Source organism: Borostomias antarcticus, assembly GCF_949987555.1.
Source record: "Borostomias antarcticus genome assembly, chromosome: 23".
Taxonomy (NCBI): Eukaryota; Metazoa; Chordata; class Actinopteri; order Stomiiformes; family Stomiidae; genus Borostomias; species Borostomias antarcticus.
In genome coordinates, this window is record NC_140256.1 from 14,376,227 (window position 1) to 14,398,762 (window position 22,536).

Here is a 22,536-nt window from a genome sequence, read left to right on the forward strand (position 1 = left end):
GCGCCACTGATCCTGAAGGACCTCTATTTTAAAGGGATATTTTGAACATAGCAACTGTCGTTTATTAGCTAACCAGCTACTGCAAAACGATCTCAAAATAGTTTTTGAAATACACCAGAGGTAGCTAGCTATGCCATTATGCAAAGTTTCAGTGCTTGTTTTGTCATCTTGCTAGCTAGTGGTGCGCAGTTACAGCGTTACGTTAGCTAGCTGACGTGGCTAGCTATTTGGTTTGTGCAGAATTTCTGATTAGCTCAGTAGCTATTATATGTATTATTGTGTACTGGACTGGTCTCGTTCTTTGTAGTTTGTCTAGTTAGTTAGTCAGCTAGCTAGCTATTTCCCCCCAGCTTGGGCTAGCTAGACATGGTAATATATATTGGTGTTTGTGTCATCATTGGTGTGATGCCAATATTGGAGTGATTCTATCATTGTTTACAATGCTGTTTTGATCACATTTCAGCTTTCTGTGTCTAGCATCGACTAGCTGAGCTTGTATCAATGTGGATCGTCACAGCTTAGGATGTCAAAGCTTTCACTGGGAGGAAAACTATCGTCTAGCAAAGTGAGTATGAGGTTGCCACATTCGTTTGTAGCGTGTGTGTGTTTGCAGGGGTGGATGAATGTCTGAGAGAGAAGTCAGTTGCAGTTGTCTGGTGTTGCAGTGCAGCATTTGTTTTAGCACAAGACAAAAGCAAAGCCGTCTGATACCCCTCCCGTGCCCCTCCCGTGCCCTACCTTCTACAGCTGAATCGTTGGGTGGAGCCGTCGTTCGGTGACCTATTTGGAGGCGCCAACCTCCCACTCCCCTCTGGCAGTGGAGGATTACGCACTGGACAGAACAAAGGGGTCAAGGCAGCCTCCTCTACCACCGATCCCAGCGGCAGCAAACGACCCCGGAAGAGGAAGGTAGACCCCAACAGCTCAGAGCTCCAGACCCCCTCACTCTCCTCCTCCTCCTCTCCTTCCTCCTCCTCCAGAGAATCGACACAGAGGGACCAGGATGACCCCTGGGTGGACACCCATGCACCTCGCTCACAGGTAACAAACTGGATGACATGATCTCCCAAGAGAAACGTGGTGGGGTCAAGTGGCCCTGCATGTACAGCTGCTGCATGAGTGACTGCTCTCCACACGCCTGAGCATTGGACAGCACCTGCATCCTGTACATTATATTAGTCATTTAGCAGGCGCTTTTCTCCAAACGGACTTACAAAGCAACTTACATATGGGCAAATAAACCACCTTGAATCCGTATTGTAGATGTGGCATTAGACCTGCGCTCAGTCTGTCCCAAGTTAAGCACACTTGTTTTGTTTTTTTGCTAAAACACAAAGGCTCAAATCCACAAAGAATTGATTGCTCCTGCTAATAGCTCGATATTTTGCTCAGCAATTGCAACGGCAATATGCTCCAGTTTAGCACAATATCCACAAAAGATTTAGCTCTAATGATATGCCCAGGCAAACGCCCATAAATTGGCCAACTGTGTGCAATTGGCGCCCATGATTGCAATTAGCAATGTACAGTACGCGTTCTTGCGCATGCCTGGCATGACGGTGCCTTCGTCTGGCTACAATAACTGCTGCCATGATCCCTGGAGAGCCCAGGCATGTCAGCCCCTATATGTGTTGCACTTACCACCAGCTGAATGCAATTTGTTCTTGGATATAGTCAGATCTTTCCCCAGTGTTTCAAGCTTTTCTCCATATTTCAAGACAAAGATGGGATCATAATGAAAACGACAGATGCACTGTTTTGCAGTAAATATCAGTTCTGTTTGTTTCTGTGCATCGCAGCTGGCAGAACTTATTTTTAAATGCCCCTCTATATATATTTTCCCCTTAATATCATTCAATATCATCCAAACTTCACAAGTTCTGAGGAGAGACAGAAGGAGAGAGTGCACACTGACTGCTGCAGTTAATACCACCCATATCAGCCCTCCGGAACCTGGAGATAGTTAATATTCACTGCCTGTATTCAGCATTGCCTGAGAAGCACCACACTAAAACATTTGTTGTGTCTTTCCTTTAGGCCGAGCTGGCCGTTCACAAGAAGAAGATTGAGGAGGTGGAGAGCTGGATGAGAGCCCATGCTAACACATCTAAGGTTTGGAAGTCTTCTATCTCAGCCCACAGGGTTGTGAGCAATTTCATCTGCGATGTCTGAACAGTTAGAGGCTATTTTCAGCAGTCAAAGATTATCCGTTAACTCAACCTTCTAGCTCTGACCTCCTACTCTCCTTGTAGATCTGGGAGAATTGGATAGATACTGTATACAGATTTCACCAGGCACAACCTAAGCCGACCCAGTCAAATCTCTACTCTCAGATCTATGCCAGATCTACGCCAGTGCCAGTGACTATTTGAGATGGGGTGTCAACTGAATACACTTGGTCCTATTTGCCCAGGGTGGCGCTGTGTTGCTGCTGACTGGCCCGTCAGGCTGTGGGAAGAGTGCCACGGTCCAGGTGCTGGCCCAGGAGCTGGGCTTCAGGGTGCAGGAGTGGGCCAACCCCACCAGCCAATCAGAGTACTGCTCAGATCCTCACGCCTACAGGCAGACCTTCGACCCTGGTGAGCAAAACCTGGTCTGAGGGTTCTCTCTTTAAATCATGGGATGCTTTTGGTGTAAGTTAAATCTACTTTAAAAGGTTCTCTGGCCCTTATGTCTCCCCTTAACACTTTGTCTTATCTTCAATGAACCCCAGACTCCAGGTTCAGTGGTTTCTACAGTAGCTCCCAGACTGGCTTGTTCCAGGAGTTCCTCCTCCGAGCCAACAAGTACAACCGCCTGGAGATGAGCGGAGAGGGAGGGGCCACCGACAGGAAGCTCATACTCGTGGAGGTACCCAATTGGACGTTGACTTGGCGACTAAGCACTTTTGTCATTATTGTTATTGCCTGTCGTTATTGGTGTGTTTCTCCTCTGACTGGCATCCTCTTTCAGGACTTCCCAAACCAGTTCTACAGGCAGCCAACGAGCCTGCATAACATACTGAGGTACGTTAAATCATTTAATGTTCACCAGCCCACTGTACTTGGGTACATTCTGAACCTCAGGGAAAACATCACAGAAAGAAAGCTTCCTCATTTCCGTGTGTGTGTGTGTGTGTGTGTGGGTGTGGGTGTGGGTGTGGGTGTGGGTGTGGGTGTGGGTGTGGGTGTGGGTGTGGGTGTGGGTGTGTGTGTGTGTGTGTTATCCCAGGCGTTTTGTGAGGACAGGCAGGCGTCCGCTGGTCTTCATCGTGTCAGACAGCCTGAGTGGGGACAGCAGTTCCAGACTTCTGTTCCCTAAGGATGTGCAGGAGGAGCTGTCCATCTACAACATCAGGTCACACACACACACACATTACATAAGTCATTTAGCTGACGCTTTTATCCAAAGCGACTTACAATAATTTAATTTAACATAGGAAAAGTCAGTGTTCTACTACTTGCCATAACTCACAAGTGCATCTCCTTTCTAAAACAAGTGACTAAGAGCATAATCTAATGCTGAAGGCAAAGTGCTAGAATAGCAAACTAAGAATTCAATAGGTGCTTAAGAGGGAAGATCCTGGTAGTACTTCTTGAAGAGGTGAGTTTTGAGCCTGCGGTGAAAGATGGGCAGCGACTGCTGTCCTGAAGTCAGTGGGCAGTTCGTTCCACCACTGTGGGGCCAGGACAGAGAAGAGCTGTGACCGTTTTGATCGACCACAGGGGCTTCGGAGTGACGGGGCAACCAGTCGCCCCGAGGTAGCAGAGCATTGTGGGCGGGGGGCGGGGTGTAGGATTTAACCGTGGCCTCGAGGTAGGAGGAAGATGTTCCTTTCATTTCCCTGTAAGATAGTACCAGAGTTTTAAACTGGATACAAGCTGCTACAGGGAGCCAGTGAAGAGAGCGGAGAAGGGAAGTTGTGTGGGAGAACATGGAGTCGTTGAACACCAGGCCAGCAGCAGCTTTCTGGACAAGTTCCAGGGGTTTAATGATTGACGCTGGGGCCCCAGCAAGGAGGGAGTTGCTGTAGTCCAGGCGGGAGATGACCAGGGCCTGGATGAGCACCTGCGCCATTTCATCAGTGTAGAAAGGGCGAATCCTCCTGATGTTGTAGAACAGGAATCACACACACACACACATTTTGCAGATGTGTTTAGTCATTCTCCATTCTGCACACACAGAATTCAGTTGCATTTCACTCGCTCTCTGTAGACTACATTCTCAGCCCTGCACATTCGGTAGAGAGCCACAGTATTTGGAAGGTCATGTGATATAATGTTCCTGCCACTAACACTGTGTGTGTGTGTTTTGCTCCTTCAGTTTCAACCCCGTGGCCCCCACCAGTATGATGAAGGTTCTGAGTCGCATCGTGACCCTGGAGGCAGGAAAGGTGTGTTTACTGGTATATAGACGTTCAATTGTCTGTGTGTGTGTGTGTGTGTGTTTGTGACGCATGTGCACATCTGTTCATCTCTCTCTCTTTTTCTCTCTCTGTCTCTCTCTCTCTCTCTCTCTCTCTCTCCCTCCCTCCCACCATCCATCCATCCAGAGTGGAGGTAGGATCTCTGTGCCTGACAAGGCTTCCCTGGAGCTGCTGTGTTCCGGGAGCTCGGGGGACGTTCGCAGCGCCATCAACAGCCTGCAGTTCTCCTCTCTCACAGGTGGGGGCGCCAGACAGCAAAAAACCACCCCACTCTACACCATTAGTAGTCATCATAGATATCGAACCCGAAGTCAGGTTTACTGATTGGAGCTGATTGGATTGGAGCTACTGGGCGTGCTAGTTTAACACCAAACTAAGTACGAACACATCTGAATCAGTTAGTCAAGGTTTTGTTGAGCAGTTGGACCATTAAATCGGGCTAGTTCTGGGCTAGAACTAAAACTAAGGATGATTACTCGTTCTATGAGGTTTTACAGGTGTGCTGTGTGAGGGGAGTTGTGTCTAATAGCTTAATTTCCCGCCCGCTGTGACTTTCCAGATCGCTCATTGGAGAATGGCGTGTGGGCAGTGAAAAAGGGCAAACCAGCGACCTCGTTGGGAAAAGCCGCTTCCAAAGCAACGCGGGGAAAGTGGAAGTCAAAAGACTGCGAGAGGCAGGGCGACGGTCAGGCGATCGGGGGGAAGGACGCCTCCCTCTTTCTCTTCCGAGCCCTTGGCAAGATCCTATACTGCAAGAGTGAGTGACATCAGTGTGATACTGTGTGTGCTGGTCTGGGTTCTGAATACCATGGGGGGCGCTCAGAAGACCTACATGCTTCAAATGTTTTACACTAATTCTTTTTTTATGCCAGGCATTATGGTTTCGGGTTGTCCGTCCGTCCGTTCGTCCGATGTTTGTTAATGCAATATCTCGGGAACGCATTGATGGAATTTCTTCCTTCTTCCATCTTCCATCTTCCTTAGCATTAGGGTTAGGTTAGCAGTTAGTCAGGGTTAGGGTTAGGGTTAGTTAGGTTAACTGCAACTGGCACTGAAATGAAAAAAGCATTATTATTATTGGTTCACATAATTGGTCATAGTGTTCACCTATTCAACGATGTATGCCAAAAATATTACTAAATTCTACTTTTGTTGTAATCTTATATCAAAGTATATAATTTCTTACTTCCTGGAAAACGGTAGGTCACGTGCAATGACGACAACAGGTACCTTAGATTTTAGGCCAATAATCTCACGACATCCACCCATCAATCAACGCTATCCTTCTATCGAATCTCTCTAAAGTTCTTAAAACCCGTCCACTTGTCAATGTTCCAATCAAATTCCTCTAAACATATGTCCCACACTCAGCTTGTTTGCGTCGGAAATACGTCAAACTACGGAAGTTAGATGATCTCAAACGTCCGTTTCAGTGCGACTTTAAGTTTTTATTGGAAAAAACAATTTACATTCAAGTCGAACCATTAAATCACCATAATTCCTTCACAAGCTGTTCCATATTTTTTGTAACCATAGATGAAAAAAACAATAAAAGAAAAACAACAACCTAATAACAGAAAAAGTAAAAAAAAAATAGAAAAAAAAGGAAAGAAAACAGGGAGTTATATAGGATGTGTCTTATTCAAATGAAATCAATAGGTTACATGCATTACATTTTTCAATGCAATCATTTATAGCACAAATAGACCAGGTTCAATAGACTCGGCAAACTCAATCCATTTACCCCAGTATCTGCAAAATCTCTCCTTTCGTATTCTCAAAGAAAATGTAATTCTCTCCATAACAAAAATATCTTTCATTATATCCAGAAAATCCTTTAAAGCCGGTGAAATAGGCTGCAACCACCTCGTTACGGCTTTTTTACTTGCCAACAGAAATATTTGAAACATATCCTTTGATGTGACTATATTCTCAGGCATGTTCCCTAGATAAACAACATCAAAACTATACGGAATCTTAACAGTTAACACTTCATCTAGGGCTTTTTGTATTTCTCGCCAAAAGTGTTGGACTACCGGGCAACCCCAAAAGATATGATAATGGTTGGCATTTATTTTGCCACAATTTCTCCAGCACATCGAGCCCCCTGAAAAGTGTTTCTTCTGAGCTGGTGTAATAAAGAACCTTGTTAAATTCTTCTAGCAGAACTCCCGCCAGATATTAGATGTTGATTTCCATTGAATAGTACAGATATTGTCCCATTCCTCCTCAGATATTATTATACTTTCCTGTTTCCACTTTAGTTTTATATACAGTGAAGACCCAATCTTGTGAGCCAAAAAAGCATTGTAGAATGTAGAAACAATTTTGGCACAACTATGCGATGCATAGGCCGAGAAAAATTGTTGTAGAATACAACGATGTCTCATTTGTAAATATCTGTAAAAGTCCCTTTGTTCCAATTCAAAACTTCCTTTTATGGTTTGGAAATCCTGTAATTCGCCATTGGTTGTGATACTACAATAAGCAGAAATCCCTTCTCCCATAATTTAAATCTATTATCTAAAGTATTAGGAATAAATTCTGTATCAACAGAACACCACCATAGAATCTTAACAAGGCTCTTTAGGTTATAGGCTTCGATAACATTATCCCATATCTTCAGAGTAAGGCCCATCCACGGATTATCGCTATCTGAAAGGTGAAACCTCTATTTCTTATCCGCTATCATTGCTTGGATTGGGACACCCTCTGACAGAGAAATCTCAATGTCTTTCCAGCGAGCTGAGTAACTGGGATTACACCAGCATATGAGTGCTCTCAATTGAGCGGCAGCATAATAGTCCCTTAAACAAGGTAGAGCCATTCCTCCCTTATTTTTTGATAGTTGGAGTGTTTTATACCTTACGCTTGGTTTTTTCCCTTAAAAACTATACCTTGCCACAAATATCTTGAAATTATTTTATCCCATTCAAGAAATTGCTTATCAGGGATCTCTATCGGAAGTGTCTGAAAAAGATATAGGAGTTTAGGTAAAATGCTAATTTTCACCGATTCTAAGCCTAAAAATGGAACTAGACTCCATCTAGCAATATCTGCTTTTATTTTTATAATCAGACTGACATAATTTATAGGTCTCAATTTATCTAAATCTTTAGGTAAAAGCACTTCAAGGTATTTCATTGAATCAGCCTGCCAGTCCAATTTGTATTGTTTTCTAATGTCATGCGCGGGGTCATAATTGTAGGAGAGTACTTGTGTTTTTTGAATATTCAGTCTGTAGCCGGTAAAAGACCCAAAGCTCTGGAGTAATGTCATCAATGCAGGAAGAGAAGACGAAGGATTATTAAAATAAATCATAAAATCATCAGCAAAAAGGGACATTTTGTGTTTAGTGTCCGCTACTTATACCCTTTATTGTGTCACTCTGTTTAACCCATTGACTTAGTGGCTCAATATACAAGGCAAAGAGCAGGGGTGACAAGGGGCACCCCTGCCTTGTGCCTCTCTCTAAAGAGATCGAATTTGACAAATTATCATTAATTGTAATTCTGGCAGAGGGTTCATCATATATACATTTAATCGCTTTAATAAAATCATTGTGAAACCCAAACCTTCCCAAGACCCTGAATAAATAAGTCCAACTCACCGAATCAAATACTTTCTCAGCATCTAAACCCAATATGATTGATTCAATTTTATGTCTATGTATGCATCTCATAATATGGAGAGTTCTACGTATACTATGTTGTGTTTGCCTTTCCTTTATAAAGCCTGTTTGATCATGAGCTATGAGCAAATTTTCCATCCTCCTTGCCATTATAGAAGTATACAATTTATAGTCAACATTAAGGACCCAAATGGGTCTATATGATGTACTTTCGCTTCTATCCTTCCCCTCCTTTGGGATTACGGAGATGATAGCTTCTCTCCAGGAAGGCGGTAATTCTCCTTTCTCCATTACCCAATTAAATGTTTTAAGTAGACTCGGTGTGAGTTGCTCTTTAACTGCCATATACCATTCAGAGGTGAATCCATCTGCACCAGGTGATTTATTAACCTTAAGTCTAGAAATTGCTAGGTGTACCTCCTCTTCTGTTATTTCTGACCTAAGGGCTTCATTTTGAGCCTCAGTGACCGAGGGAAGATTAATAGATTGCAAGAAGGAATGAATCTCACTGTCATTCTGACCCTGTGGTACAGAGTATAGATTTTTATAATAAGATTCAAATTTACTTTGGATCTCAGGTAGCTTATGGTAAAGTACTTTGGATATTGGATCCCTTATTTTGTATATAGTTGAATCTGCTTCCTGTTTCCTTAATTTTCTTGCTAATGCTTTCATTGATTTGCCAACAGTTGCATGGTATCTTTGCTTTAGGAACACAAGTTTCTTTTGTATCTCTTGAGTGCATAGGCTATCAATCTCATTTTGTAGCTTTCTAATTTCTTGCCGCCCTTCTGTTTATGTTGCTCTTGAAGTTCTTTCAATTTGAGCTGACATTGAGCTTCTGTTGTTTTACACTAATTCATCAACATGGTATTTTCCTACACATTATGAGAATCAGATTTAATGCAAGGCAATTTTTGTCTCCAATACTCAACACTTATTATGTACAGTACACCCCAAGAAATAGCCCCTTGTAATGTTAGAGGGCGGTACACTGGTGCTGCTGATATATATCATTGGCTGGGGGCTTTGTGATTGACAGGAGAGAGCTCTGACAGGGAAGGATCTGACGGATCACTACAGCCCAGTCTGCCTGCACACCTGTCAGAGCACCACCGAGACAGACTACTGGTGAACCCTGAGGTACACACACACACACAGATCACTCTCTCGACCTTTACCTCTCTCTCTCTCACACACACACACACACACACACACACACACACACACACACACACACACACACACACACAGATCACTCTCTCGACCTTTACCTCTCTCTCTCTCTCTCACACACATACACACACACACACACACACAGATCACTCTCTCGACCTTTACCTCTCTCTCTCTCTCTCTCACACACACACACACACACACACACACACACACACACACAGATCACTCTCTCAACCTTTACCTCTCTCTCTCTCTCTCTCTCTCTCACACACACACACACACACAGATCACTCTCTTGCCCTTTACCTCTCTCTCTCTCTCTCTCTCTCACACACACACATACAGATCACTCTCTCGCCCTTTAACTCTCTCTCTCTCTCTCTCTCTCTCTCACACACACACACACACACACATCACTCTCTCGCCCTTTACCTCTCTCTCTCTCTCTCTCTCTCTCTCTCTCTCACACACACACAGATCACTCTCTCGCCCTTTACCTTTCTCTCTCTCTCTCTCTCACACACACACACACACATATCACTCTCTCGCCCTTTACCTCTCTCTCTCTCTCTCTCTCTCTCTCTCTCTCACACACACACACATATCACTCTCTCGCCCTTTACCTCTCTCTCTCTCTCTCTCTCTCTCTCACACACACACACACACAGATCACTCTCTTGCCCTTTATCTCTCACACACATCTGCCTTGATAGATAATCATAATCTCAATTGATTATATAAAAATATCATAACAATGCATTCCAATTGCATTCTCTTGTCCCTCTCTCTCTATTTAATTAAACTCATTGTGCCTTATTGTCAGTGTGTGTGACTGCGTGTGTGACTGCGTGTGTGACTGCGTGTGTGTGCGTGCGTGCGTTCGTGCGTGCGTGCGTGTGTGTGTGTGTGTATATGTTACGGTCAATGTGAGAAAACGGGGAATGTGAGCTTTTCCCGGTTATTGCGCACATTCCCCGACCTCGCGGGGAATGTAGGAGAAACATGTTCGTTTCTCACATCTCCCGGGTAATGTGCACATTCCCCGACCTTGCGGGAGATGTGAGGAATTGGTTAGTATTTCTCACATCTCCCGCAAGGTCGGGGATTGTGCAGATTAACCGGGAAATGCTTGCAATTCCCGACCTTGCGGTAAATCTAGCAAAGTCCAACCGTATGCAAAACTTCTGCGCAGCCGGGTGGTGGGAGGGGGATGCTACCGTAGGCTTATGCCAAAAGACAAGTGTGAAAATCCGCATTGTTCACCAGTCTAACGTTATTTATCTTAGTAGGTGTCCAACAAAGCCCGTTGAACACTGAAAACGTTACTGTTCTGGGAACATCTGTCAGTTGCGGTGATATAAGAAATCGAGCGGAATACCACTGCAATAACTGATTATTAGTCAGATCAATTAAATCATTATAGCTCATTTCATATACAAAGGCAACACAATACGTTTTACAGAAAGGGGCTGGGGATGTAGTCTACATATAGGCTAGCCTACTGATCCTACTAATATGTGGCAGACTGCATGCGTAGCGCAGCGATTCAACATAATCGATGAGTTTGGAGAGACAGAGGGCCGTGCACCAAGAGGGGATGCTACAAGGCTTATGCCAAAAGACAAGAGTTTGATGCATCCTCAACTAGATCATTTACAGTTAATAATAACAGTCCAGGGATGACTTTTTGTCATATATTTATTCTAGAAAACACAACCTATTCTCGTAGAAACGTTCACTCAGTTCTCACATTCCTCGATTTTGGAGCAGACAGCCACGCAGGCAGGAAGCCAACATTTAGACTACATGTAATTGTCTTTTTGTATGCTCACCTCCTGTAATAAACAGCTTTTGAATGTCGATCAAATCCCGTGTTGGAGAGACTCATTTTTGGAATACATCTGAAGTGAATGGACACTGACACTGTGGTATAGTGGGAGATTGGTTGCAGACTTTTATTGAAAAAAACACAACGCAGAGCTTAAAGCAGCTCATAAAAGACTACGAAAGTCAACAGTGGGAACCTCCAAAGGAACTCAGTGGCTGAAAACCCAGTACAGTGTTGAGGAGCTGTGTACCTCACTTTGAAATATTGAATACATGGATTTGTTGTACACAAAATAAAATATGAAAAAGGGGTGGTAGTGCGCAAACCAACTCATCCCTTATTACAACAGGTAGTGCTACCATGACATTTGCTATTGCATAGCAGACCTTTTTTCTTACAAAGGCACCTGTTAGTGGTACAGCGCATGCCAGTAGTGCAGTTGCACCGCAGGAACCCTTGGCCATGTCCATCTGATAGTACTGCTGCTGTCTGGCGTAATGACACTTCCTTGTCTATGGGGACCTCTGCAATACTGAGGAATGACTCAATGCAAGGTTCAAACTGGTTCCGTGCATACAGTTGCTTGAGGACTCCATTCTTGGTCCCCAGTCTGTAACATCCATCCTCAGTTACCTGTGACAATACAGACAGCACAACCCTTAAACACAGTAAAGCATCTAGGCCTTTTTTTTCTCCCACTGTTTCAATTTCTGTCTGTGTGCAATCATACTTCTCGGACCGAGTGGCAATTTTCCTACTCTAAAGTGTGGGCTAGGCTACCCAAAGAGTGATGTCAAATACACTTGACTGAGTAAAACTAGCTACAGCTGGTCACAGCACTAAACTAGTTATCACATAACTAAGCAAAATATAGCCTATTCATTACACTAGATGAGCATCTCCTTGACCTGATTGGTTACCTCAAGCACAACAGCCAGGACGTTGCGGGGATCTGTCTTCCCACGGTCCACCTCTGGAACTGGGACTCGGATACACTGGCCAACCTCTGCCGCTTTGAAGTGCTTGGCAGAGAGCTCCTTCATCCTTTGGGCTTGGTCTTCCTGCTTCCTCTTTGCTGCTCTCTGTTGCTCTTGTCGATTCTGAGCATTCCGGCAGTGAGAGCACATCACAGGTGCCCCATAACCTTCCTCTTCACCCATGGCAATGCTGCAGGGTTGGATAGCATGACAGATCTTGCCACAGACTGCACACTTGTGCGCTCCAGAGGTTGGCTGCTGGCAGTACACACATGTCAAACAGGAACCATCAGCTTGCTCCCTATCCTCCACATCGGACACAGTTTGGTCTGACTGGCCACATGGCTCGGTCAGCTCTTCCTCTGTGGTCACACCTGAGGAGAAAATCAACACTGTGCCTGTAAACTTTCTGTTTCTCCAAACATCGTGGAGGCATGTTTTTCTCTCATTCATGTCATGCAAATAATTAGGTGTATCCCGAGACTAGTAAATCAGGATAGATCAGAGATAGTATGGTTAGGTCATATAGATCAGAGATAGTATGGTTAGGTCAATATAGATCAGAGATAGTATGGTTAGGTCATATAGATCAGAGATATTATGGTTAGGTCATATAGATCAGAGATAGTATGGTTAGGTCATATAGATCAGAGATAGTATGGTTAGGTCATATAGATCAGAGACAGTATGGTTAGGTCATATAGATCAGAGACAGTATGGTTAGGTCAGGATGTATGAGAGATAATATGGTTAGGTAGTTGAATCATGTTGGATATATTGAATGTATTTAAGGTCATGCAGCCTGTTGAACAGGGCCCTTTGACTGCTTTGGCAACAGTAGATTTGTGTTATGTGTGTAAAACTCTCTTTCCAGAAAGGTATTGATGTTTACTTTGTTTAGGATTTAAAACCGTCAATTACCCACCTTGGTCAGACTGACCACATGGCTCTGCCAGCTGTTCCTCTGGCTCTGTCAGCTGTTCCTCTGGCTCTGTCAGCTGTTCCTCTGGCTCTGTCAGCTGTTCCTCTGGCTCTGTCAGCTGTTCCTCTGGCTCTGTCAGCTGTTCCTCTGGCTCTGCCAGCTGTTCCTCTGGCTCTGTCAGCTGTTCCTCTGGCTCTGTCAGCTCTGTGGTCATACCTGAGTGGAAAATCAGGTGAATAAATATTTTGTTCTTATGAAAATTGAATATCCGATCTTGATGTTTACTTTATGATTTAAAATATAATCCATTGCACACCTTGGTTAGCGTGATGACCACACGCCTCGATCAGCTGTTCCTCTGTGGTGACATTAGAGATGGTCTCTTTGGATAGGCCTAGCTGCAGTCCATCTAGTCCGACTGTCATTGGCCTGCCATACATGGCCTCATATGGACTCCGCCCTATGCCTGAGTGGAAGCGTCTGTTCTTCGCATACTGGACAAACCACAGTCCATCAGCCCACTGGGTGGTCTGGTTGTCTCTCTGCCACATCATTAGAATGTCCTGGATGTCACGATTTGCACGTTCGACTGATCCCTGAGACTGGGAATGTCGAGGCTTACCATGCACAAGTTTACACTCCGGCCACATTGAAACCAACTCCTCTATTATCTTGTTAGCAAATTCTCTGCCGTTGTCAGATTGTAAAGTGTGTGGTGCCCCCTTGTCACTAAATATGTGCAACAAATGATAGGACACCTCTTCAGCGGTTTTTGTTTTCAGAGGGCGGAGACAGACGAATTTGGTGAGGTGATCTTGATATACCATTATAAAACGGTATTCCCTATCTGCTTTGCTTTGCATGTCAATGAGGTCTACCTGGCAGCGTGAGTTCATGTGGTTCGAGATGATCGGCTTGACTACAACCCTTTTTCTCACTTTTGAGTGTTTGAGCTGACAGTCCTCACAAAGGTTCAGGAAAAGTGTGATGTTCTCCAGGGTCACATTGCAGTAAGACTGTCGCAGCTCCTTGTCCAGTATATTACGTCCTCCATGTCCTGTTTTTATGTGGGCCTCAGCGATCACATCAAACAAGTCCTCTTTCGCCACAAGAAAAGTGTCCAACCCTCTTTTGGCGATTTTCCTCCCACTATTGTTGTCAATAAGAGTATATCTTTTCATCCACTTGTATTCCTGCGAGGATCGCGGGTTCTCACCTTCACGATTGACTCTGACGAGTGTAGCTAATATCTCACCGTACTTCTTGCGGTCGATGGTCACGGTGTTAGCATGTTTCTCATTAAGAGCAGCATCTAGCTTCTCGTTAAAGAGGTCTCTCTTACTCCTACTGTTACTCATGTTTCGAGTCAACCCCCACGTTAGCTAGCCGAAAGACAGAAAAATCTCTCACACTGGTGTGCGCCAATAACGTTAGCCAAACTGCCGTGGGTGCCTCTTTGGTGTGCGCGCCCTCTGAGGCTTCACATGAGCCCTCTCCCACCACCCGGCTGCGCAGAAGTTTTGCATACGGTTGGACTTTGCTAGATTTACCGCAAGGTCGGGAATTGCAAGCATTTCCCGGTTAATCTGCACAATCCCCGACCTTGCGGGAGATGTGAGAAATACTAACCAATTCCTCACATCTCCCGCAAGGTCGGGGAATGTGCACATTACCCGGGAGATGTGAGAAACGAACATGTTTCTCCTACATTCCCCGCGAGGTCGGGGAATGTGCGCAATAACCGGGAAAAGCTCACATTCCCCGTTTTCTCACATTGACCGTAACATATACACTATATTGCCAAAAGTATTTGCTAATCTGCCTTTACAAGCATATGAACTTAAGTGACATCCCATTCTTAATCCATAGGGTTTAATATGACGTCGGCCCACCCTTTGCAGCTATAACAGCTTCAACTCTTCTGGGAAGGCTTTCCACAAGGTTTAGGAGTGTGTTTATGGGAATCTTTGACCGTTCTTCCAGAAGCGCATTTGTGAGGTCAGACACTGATGTTGGACAAGAAGGCCTGGCTCGCAGTCTCCGCTCTAATTCATCCCAAAGGTGTTCTATCGGGTTGAGGTCAGGACTCTGCAGGTCAGTCAAGTTCTTCCACACCAAACTCGCTCATCCATGTCTTTATGGACCTTGCTTTGTGCACGGGTGCGCAGTCATGTTGGAACAGGAAGGGGCCATCCCCAAACTGTTCCCACAAAGTTGGGAGCATGGAATTGTCCAGAATCACTTGGTATGCTGAAGCATTCAGAGTTCCTTTCACTGGAACTAAGGGGCCAAGCCCAGGTCCTGAAAAACAACCCCACACCATAATCCCCCCTCCACCAAACTTCACACTTGGCAGAATGCAATCAGACAAGTACCGTTCTCCTGGCAACCGCCAAACCCAGACTCGTCCATCAGATTGCCAGATGGAGAAGCGTGATTTGTCATTTACAGAGAACGCGTCTCCACTGCTCTCGAGTCCAGTGGCGGTGTGCTTTACACCACTGCATCCGACACTTTGCATTGCACTTGGTGATGTATGGCTTGGATGCAGCTGCTCGGCCATGGAAACCCATTCTCTCTCTACGCACTGTTCTTGAGCTAATCTGAAGGCCATATGAAGTTTGGAGGTCTGTAGCGATTGACTCTGCTCTGTCATCTGTTGGATGGGTGAGTGAATACTTTTGGCAATATAGTGTGTGTGCGTGTGTGCGTGCGTGTGTGTGTGTGTGTGTGTGTGCATGCTTTTATATCTCCTCTCTGCGTCCCTCTCAGCTGGTGGTGGAGCGCTCCCACATGTCGGGGGAGTTCTTCAGCCTCTACCTGCACCAGAACTACTTGGACTTCTTCTCTGATGTGGAGGACGTAGCTCGGGCCAGCGAGTACCTGTCTGACGCAGACTTCCTCACCGCTGAGTGGACCGTGAGTCCATGCGCTTCCTGATTGAGTTCAACATGCTAAATGTTACTGTCCTCAGAGTTTGTAAAATTGGCTTTAGCTTCACAATGATTTTGGATGATATCAAATGGCAAATGAAGATTTTGACTGGAAGGTTATTTCACATAATTTGTTCAGAATGTACAAAAATGTAAATGAAATCATAAGAAATTAAAACACGCCTACACTTGAATCTAAACACCTAATCCCATATGATGGCCATAATGTTATTTAATTGCACTGCCTTCATTCCTGGGACCAGCATTGTTTAGTCTATATATGCTGCCGCTGGGAAATGTCTAATTTCATCTGTCAACAGACGTCAGATCATTCAGAATGCTGCTGCGTGTCTTTTAATGAAAACAAGGAAGAGAGAGCACATCTCACCTGTCCTGAGGTCCTTACACGGGCTACCTGTAAAATTCAGAATAGATTTTAAAATGTTATTGCTGGTGTTTAAAGCAATACATAGCGTTTTCTCCGGTTTTCTCGGAACTGCGCCCCCACAGGCTCTGCGAGTAAGTGCACTGTCGTACTGTCGTAAAGTTATCAGATTGTCTTTTTCTTTTCTGGCTTCCTCCGTGATGTTTCGCTTCGGTTTTCTCACCTCCGCCATGATATCATTAAGCTAAAAAACGCATGATATCCATAGACGCCGGAATAGTTAGCTACTACTGTGTTGTTTAAGCACAACGTAGCGCATGCGCACTTCGACTTCGAGTTTTAAAAGGTAATAAATGTCAATGTATTATCTTTCTGAGTAGACTGTTTGGACGATTCAGCTTACTTTTAGTAAATCTAATTGAGAATTAGCACCAGACATGTTTGTAAAGGTCCAAATATCGCGATGTATTGCTTTAAATGCCTAGCACCTGAATATCTTTCAGACATGCTAGTGTCATATAATCCCCCTAGACCCCTCAGATCCTCTGGCACTGCCCTCCTGGTTGTCCCTCAGGTGATGACAAATAAGTATGGGGCGGCGGCATTTAGTGTCCATGGCCCTCGCCTCTGGACCAGCCTGCCAGAGGATCTGAGGGCACCACAGACTGTACGGACTTTTAAAAGTAAACTGAAGACGTATATTTTTAGCCTTGCATTCCAGTAAACCCTGTCCCCTTCATATTTTATTCATTACTATTTTTTTTTTGTATTGTATTATTGTGTTCATTTTTATATTGTACCTTGTTTGTTTATTTTTTTCTATTGTCAAAACACTTTGAATTGCTTTTGTGTACGAAAGGTGCAATATAAATAAATGTTGATTTGATTGATTTGATTTGATTTGATGGACACAGACTTAGTCCATGATCGAAGGGGATGAGTAGATCAGGATGATGCTAGACTGCCAGACTACAGATAGTAAATGACCAGTTTGGGAACCTTTAAATGTCTAGCTGAGTACACAGTGCTAGGACTGGAGGAACTGATTAGTACTGATAAGATACTGTAAGGACAAGCGATGACAAGAATTACAATTACCTGTACTTGTTAAACTTGTTAAACACTCGTTAAACTTTCTATTCTATTGGTAAATGGTAAATGGACTGCACTTATATAGCGCTTATCCAAAACACTTTACAATGCTAGCCTGCTCATTGGGAGCAATTTGGGGTTCAGTGTCCTGCCCAAGGACACTTCGACATGTGGACAGGAGGAGGCGGGATTCTATTCTATTCTAACATGTCATGTCAAACATTGTGATCTTATACTAAGCCAATGGTGAGCATGTCCAAGGGTAAATAGAAATGTAGTTATTGTTTTCCTAACCCTGTTTTCTGTGTTGGTTGCTCTGTGTAGTCTCGGACCACCATGGGGGAGTATGGCTCTTCCGTGGCCACCAGGGGGCTCCTGCACTCCAACTCTGCACACGTGACAGCTGTCTTCAGACCCCTGCACAAACCCAACTGGCTACTGGTCAACAAGAGGGTAAAGGACAACACGCACGCAGATGCCTGCGCAGCCTGTCACTGAACAAAACTAAAATGTGTTTTGGGTGATCAGATTGCAATCGGACAGTATTAAACCATATGGAAGTACAGGTGGAAATGCACCCAGAACGTCTTGAAGACAGATTGTGATCTGATCAGCCAAACCACCTCCGGAGGTGGTCAGGGACGCATTCTGACCACATTCAACACAAGGGTAAACACATGCGTTTACTATCCCCATACAGGAGTGTGAGAGCGTTGGGTTGTTTGAGCTGGATAGAGCAGACTGATCTGCGAGCTCACCAGGTGTTACTACCAGGTGTTACTACCAGGTGTGAATGTGATCAGGTTCAATATAGAGACACAGTCTGGATACTAGAGGCGTGTTCATGTCAGGTGTGAAGGGGGGAGACGGTGTAAAGCAGCTCATATCTTAGTATGGGGGAAAATGGCTTGTGTCATTGATATGCTGTAGCACCCAGTTCATCATGCGTAAGCAAGCATGCCAGTGCGTGTGTGTGTGTTTGCGTGTGTGCGTGCGTGCGTGCGTGCGTGTGTGTGCGTGTGTGCATGTGTGTGTGCGTGCGTGTGTGCGTGCGTGTGTGCATGTGTGCGTGTGCGTGTGTGTGTGTGTGTGCGTGCATGTGTGCGTGTGTGCGTGCGTGCGCGTGTGTGTGTGTGTGCGTGTGTGTGTGTGCGTGTTTGTGTGTGTCAGTCTGATGTTGGGTCTCTCTCTCCAGCACCGGGAGAACTGTCTTGCAGCCCAGTCGCTCTTCCTCAGTTTCTGCCTCCCGCCTGTGAGCCTCCAGACTGAACTACTGCCCTACCTGGCCCTGCTCTCCAACCCTATGAGGAACCAGGGTAACACACACACACACACACACACACACCTATACTTACCTGGCCCTGCTCTCCAACCCTATGAGGAACCAGGGTAACACACACACACACACACACACACCTATACTTACCTGGCCCTGCTCTCCAACCCTATGAGGAACCAGGGTAACACACACACACACACACACACACACACACACACACACACACACACACACACCTATACTTACCTGGCCCTGCTCTCCAACCCTATGAGGACCAGGGTAACACACACACACACACACCTATACTTACCTGGCCCTGCTCTCCAACCCTATGAGGAACCAGGGTAACACACACACACACACACACACACCTATACTTACCTGGCCCTGCTCTCCAACCCTATGAGGAACCAGGGTAACACACACACACACACACACACACACCTATACTTACCTGGCCCTGCTCTCCAACCCTATGAGGAACCAGGGTAACACACACACACACACACATACACACACCTATACTTACCTGGCCCTGCTCTCCAACCATATGAGGAACCCGGGTAACACACACACACACACACACACCTATACTTACCTGGCCCTGCTCTCCAACCCTATGAGGAACCCGGGTAACACACACACACACACCTCTATACTTACCTGGCTCAGCTCTCCAACCCTATGAGGAACCAAGGTGACACACACACACCTATACTTACCTGGCCCTGCTCTCCAACCCTATGAGGAACCAAGGTGACACACACACACACCTATACCTACCTGGGCCCTTAGAAACCAAAATATCGGCATGCACACCCTGGTTTAGCCTCCGTACTGTACATTCAACATTGAGTTACAAACTGCATACAAAGAAGTCACAGAAACAGCTAAAGGTCTCCTTGATACATGACCACGAAAATGTCCTCAAGGTTGGAATTGAAGTGGCCGTCATCCACCTCCGAGCTGATGGACCTCGTCCCTTCTTCCTCTAGTCAGTGTGCTCATGCAAATTAGATTCAAATAAAGGACAGCGTGCACTCGACCAAAATGGCCACGCTTCCATTTGCATCACAGTTTGCCACACTTGAATGTCTTTCTCTACACTAGATCTAATGTACCATGAAGCACTGCTTGTTACTGAATACCAACAAACTGCATTCAGTGTTTAGTTTCAAGTGTTGGATCAAGGTTACAAAAAGAGAGATTTGTATGCTGATTGTGATACACAAATGCACTTGTTGCACATCATGCAACCGAGCTACAGTAGGTTTCCTTTGAGACTAATTCAAAGCAGCCATTAGTTTAGATTACAAGGGGCTGACAGTAGTTGGTGTATCCAACAGTAAATGAGTAGATCAGTGACACCAGGCCAGTGACTGTGAGGAGAAGCGCTCAAGTAAGCATGTCATTGTGCATGGTGCCTGTGTCCTGCATGACAAATACAACTACTAGTTGAAGTTGAAGAAGTGTTTGTGTCTCTCGCCCACACAGCCCAGATAGCCTTCATTCAGGACGTGGGTCGTCTGCCCCTCAGGAAGTTCCCTGGCAGGTGGGAGAGCGTCCAGCCCTTTACCTCTGTCCTCACCTCTGTCCTCACCTCTGTCCTCACCTCTGTCCTCACCTCTGTCCTCACCTCTGTCCTCACCTCTGTCCTCACCTCTGTCCTCACCTCTGTCCTCACGTCTGTCCTCACGTCTGTCCTCACCTCTGTCCTCACCTCTGTCCTCACGTCTGTCCTCACGTCTGTCCTCACCTCTGTCCTCACCTCTGTCCTCACCTCTGTCCTCACCTCTGTCCTCACCTCTGTCCTCACCTCTGTCCTCACCTCTGTCCTCACCTCTGTCCTCACGTCTGTCCTCACGTCTGTCCTCACCTCTGTCCTCACCTCTGTCCTCATCTCTGTCTTCATCTCTGTCCTCACCTCTGTCCTCACCTCTGTCCTCACCTCTGTCCTCATCTCTGTCCTCACCTCTGTCCTCACCTCTGTCCTCACCTCTGTCCTCATCTCTGTCCTCATCTCTGTCCTCACCTGTGTCCTCATCTCTGTCCTCACGTCTGTCCTCACCTCTGTCCTCATGTATGTCCTCACCTCCGTCCTCACCTCCGTCCTCACCTCTGTCCTCATCTCTGTCCTCACCTCTGTCCTCATGTATGTCCTCACCTCCGTCCTCACCTCCGTCCTCACCTCTGTCCTCACCTCTGTCCTCATCTCTGTCCTCACCTCTGTCCTCACCTCTGTCCTCACCTCTGTCCTCATCTCTGTCCTCACCTCTGTCCTCACCTCTGTCCTCATCTCTGTCCTCACCTCTGTCCTCACCTCTGTCTTCATCTCTGTCCTCACCTCTGTCCTCACCTCTGTCCTCACCTCTGTCCTCACCTCTGTCCTCATCTCTGTCCTCACCTCTGTCCTCACCTCTGTCCTCACCTCTGTCCTCACCTCCGTCCTCACCTCCGTCCTCACCTCTGTCCTCATCTCTGTCCTCATCTCTGTCCTCATCTCTGTCTTCATCTCTGTCCTCATCTCTGTCTTCATCTCTGTCCTCACCTCTGTCCTCACCTCTGTCCTCACCTCTGTCCTCACCTCTGTCCTCACCTCTGTCCTCACCTCTGTCCTCACCTCTGTCCTCATCTCTGTCCTCACCTCTGTCCTCATGTATGTCCTCACCTCTGTCCTCACCTCCGTCCTCACCTCTGTCCTCACCTCTGTCCTCACCTCTGTCCTCATCTCTGTCCTCATCTCTGTCCTCATCTCTGTCCTCACCTCTGTCCTCACGTCTGTCCTCACCTCTGTCCTCACCTCTGTCCTCACCTCTGTCCTCATCTCTGGCCGCACACGTTCAGACCTGTGGAATGGCTCTTTGGTTCTGTGCGTCATTCACAAGCCCCTGATCTGGCCAAGCCGCCTGTCCCACTGTTGTCTTTTCTCCCCTGTCTTTCCCCAGGTTGAAACTAGAGGCCCTGACGGACAAAGACCCAGGGACCCTGGAGACGGACAGCGAGGAGGAGGGCCCAGTCTCCTGGGAAGCCAACCCAGCCTCGGGCAGCGCCTCCGGGGAAGCGGGAGAGCAGGTGAACCCCTCTGTGGAGCCTCCTCTGCCAGACAGCCAAGGAGCAGGGGGAGAACTCCCGGCCAGCCAGCCTCAACCAACCACCGCTGAAGCTCTTATGGAGGTGGAAGACTTGCTCATAGAGGAATATGACAGTGATTGACAGAGCCATTACGCCAATCACAGGGCTTGAAGAAAAACATGAACCCATGCTCCAATCACATGGCCCTAAAGACTTCTGACACCTTCATACCGCCACCGCCTTACTTAACTGTGACTTACAGAACATGACAGAAGTGTGTTATAGGATTTTTTTGTCACTGTAATTGTTTTTGTTTGCTGTGGTGATGTTTATCATTGCTGGGCATTTCTGGTATTTATTGGTGTTTCGTCTCACAGGGTTGCTGTCAGTCCCATAGTCAGTGTTTGTCAATAGGTCTTTTCGATAGGTGGAATGTTTCTATAGGTAGCTAAACAGCTTGTGTGACTTGAATTGAAACGTTGATAAGACGCTGACATGGGAACCCCGCCAAACACAGCCCACTGGTCTTAATTACCATTTGAAACATTATCTATTTATTTGTGTTACGTTAAACATGCCCTTTTCAGCGCTTGCCCGTGATATTTCAAAACTTTTTGTTGTGATAAAACTGTTTTCGGTTATAGAGAGATAATAATTTGTGTCTAGCATACATTTTCTCACAGGACTTTAGATTATAGTTTATGCTTAACACAAATTAGACGAACAAGCCAAATTGATCCACATCCACTTATTTTGAAGAAGATATGATGGCTTTTAGTTGGACAATAAGCAATGTATTTGAATGGAGTGTTGTCTTCTCTCTGAACATAATA

At 45.8% G+C, this 22,536-nt stretch overlaps 1 protein-coding gene across 2 annotated transcripts; it reads left to right on the plus strand.

Annotated features, from left to right (window-relative positions):
- The first annotated feature begins 6 nt into the window (after positions 1 to 6).
- rad17 (RAD17 checkpoint clamp loader component) lies at positions 7 to 22,481 on the plus strand. Of its 2 annotated transcripts, none has more exons than XM_084456801.1 (17): positions 7 to 120; positions 464 to 565; positions 748 to 1,041; positions 2,038 to 2,112; positions 2,414 to 2,579; positions 2,714 to 2,850; positions 2,953 to 3,005; positions 3,211 to 3,336; positions 4,303 to 4,372; positions 4,532 to 4,643; positions 4,965 to 5,162; positions 9,079 to 9,179; positions 15,715 to 15,861; positions 17,677 to 17,805; positions 18,548 to 18,668; positions 20,126 to 20,183; positions 21,577 to 22,481. In XM_084456801.1, exons 2-17 carry the CDS (start codon positions 524 to 526, stop codon positions 21,842 to 21,844), a joined length of 2,097 nt encoding a protein of 698 aa, XP_084312927.1. In that variant the 5' UTR covers positions 7 to 120; positions 464 to 523; the 3' UTR covers positions 21,845 to 22,481. The 2 variants fall into 2 exon arrangements, with proteins under 2 accessions (XP_084312927.1, XP_084312928.1); XM_084456802.1 differs by having other exon boundaries at positions 14 to 120; positions 478 to 565.
- Positions 22,482 to 22,536: the final 55 nt, after the last annotated feature.

Bases quoted from the DNA above. Each gene is read 5' to 3' on its own strand.
- rad17 (XM_084456801.1), top strand. From the start codon at position 524: ATGTCAAAGCTTTCACTGGGAGGAAAACTATCGTCTAGCAAA. The intron at 3,337-4,302 runs GTCACACACACA...TTGCTCCTTCAG, and splicing joins CTGTCCATCTACAACATCAG to TTTCAACCCCGTGGCCCCCA. The intron at 9,180-15,714 runs GTACACACACAC...CGTCCCTCTCAG, and splicing joins GACTACTGGTGAACCCTGAG to CTGGTGGTGGAGCGCTCCCA.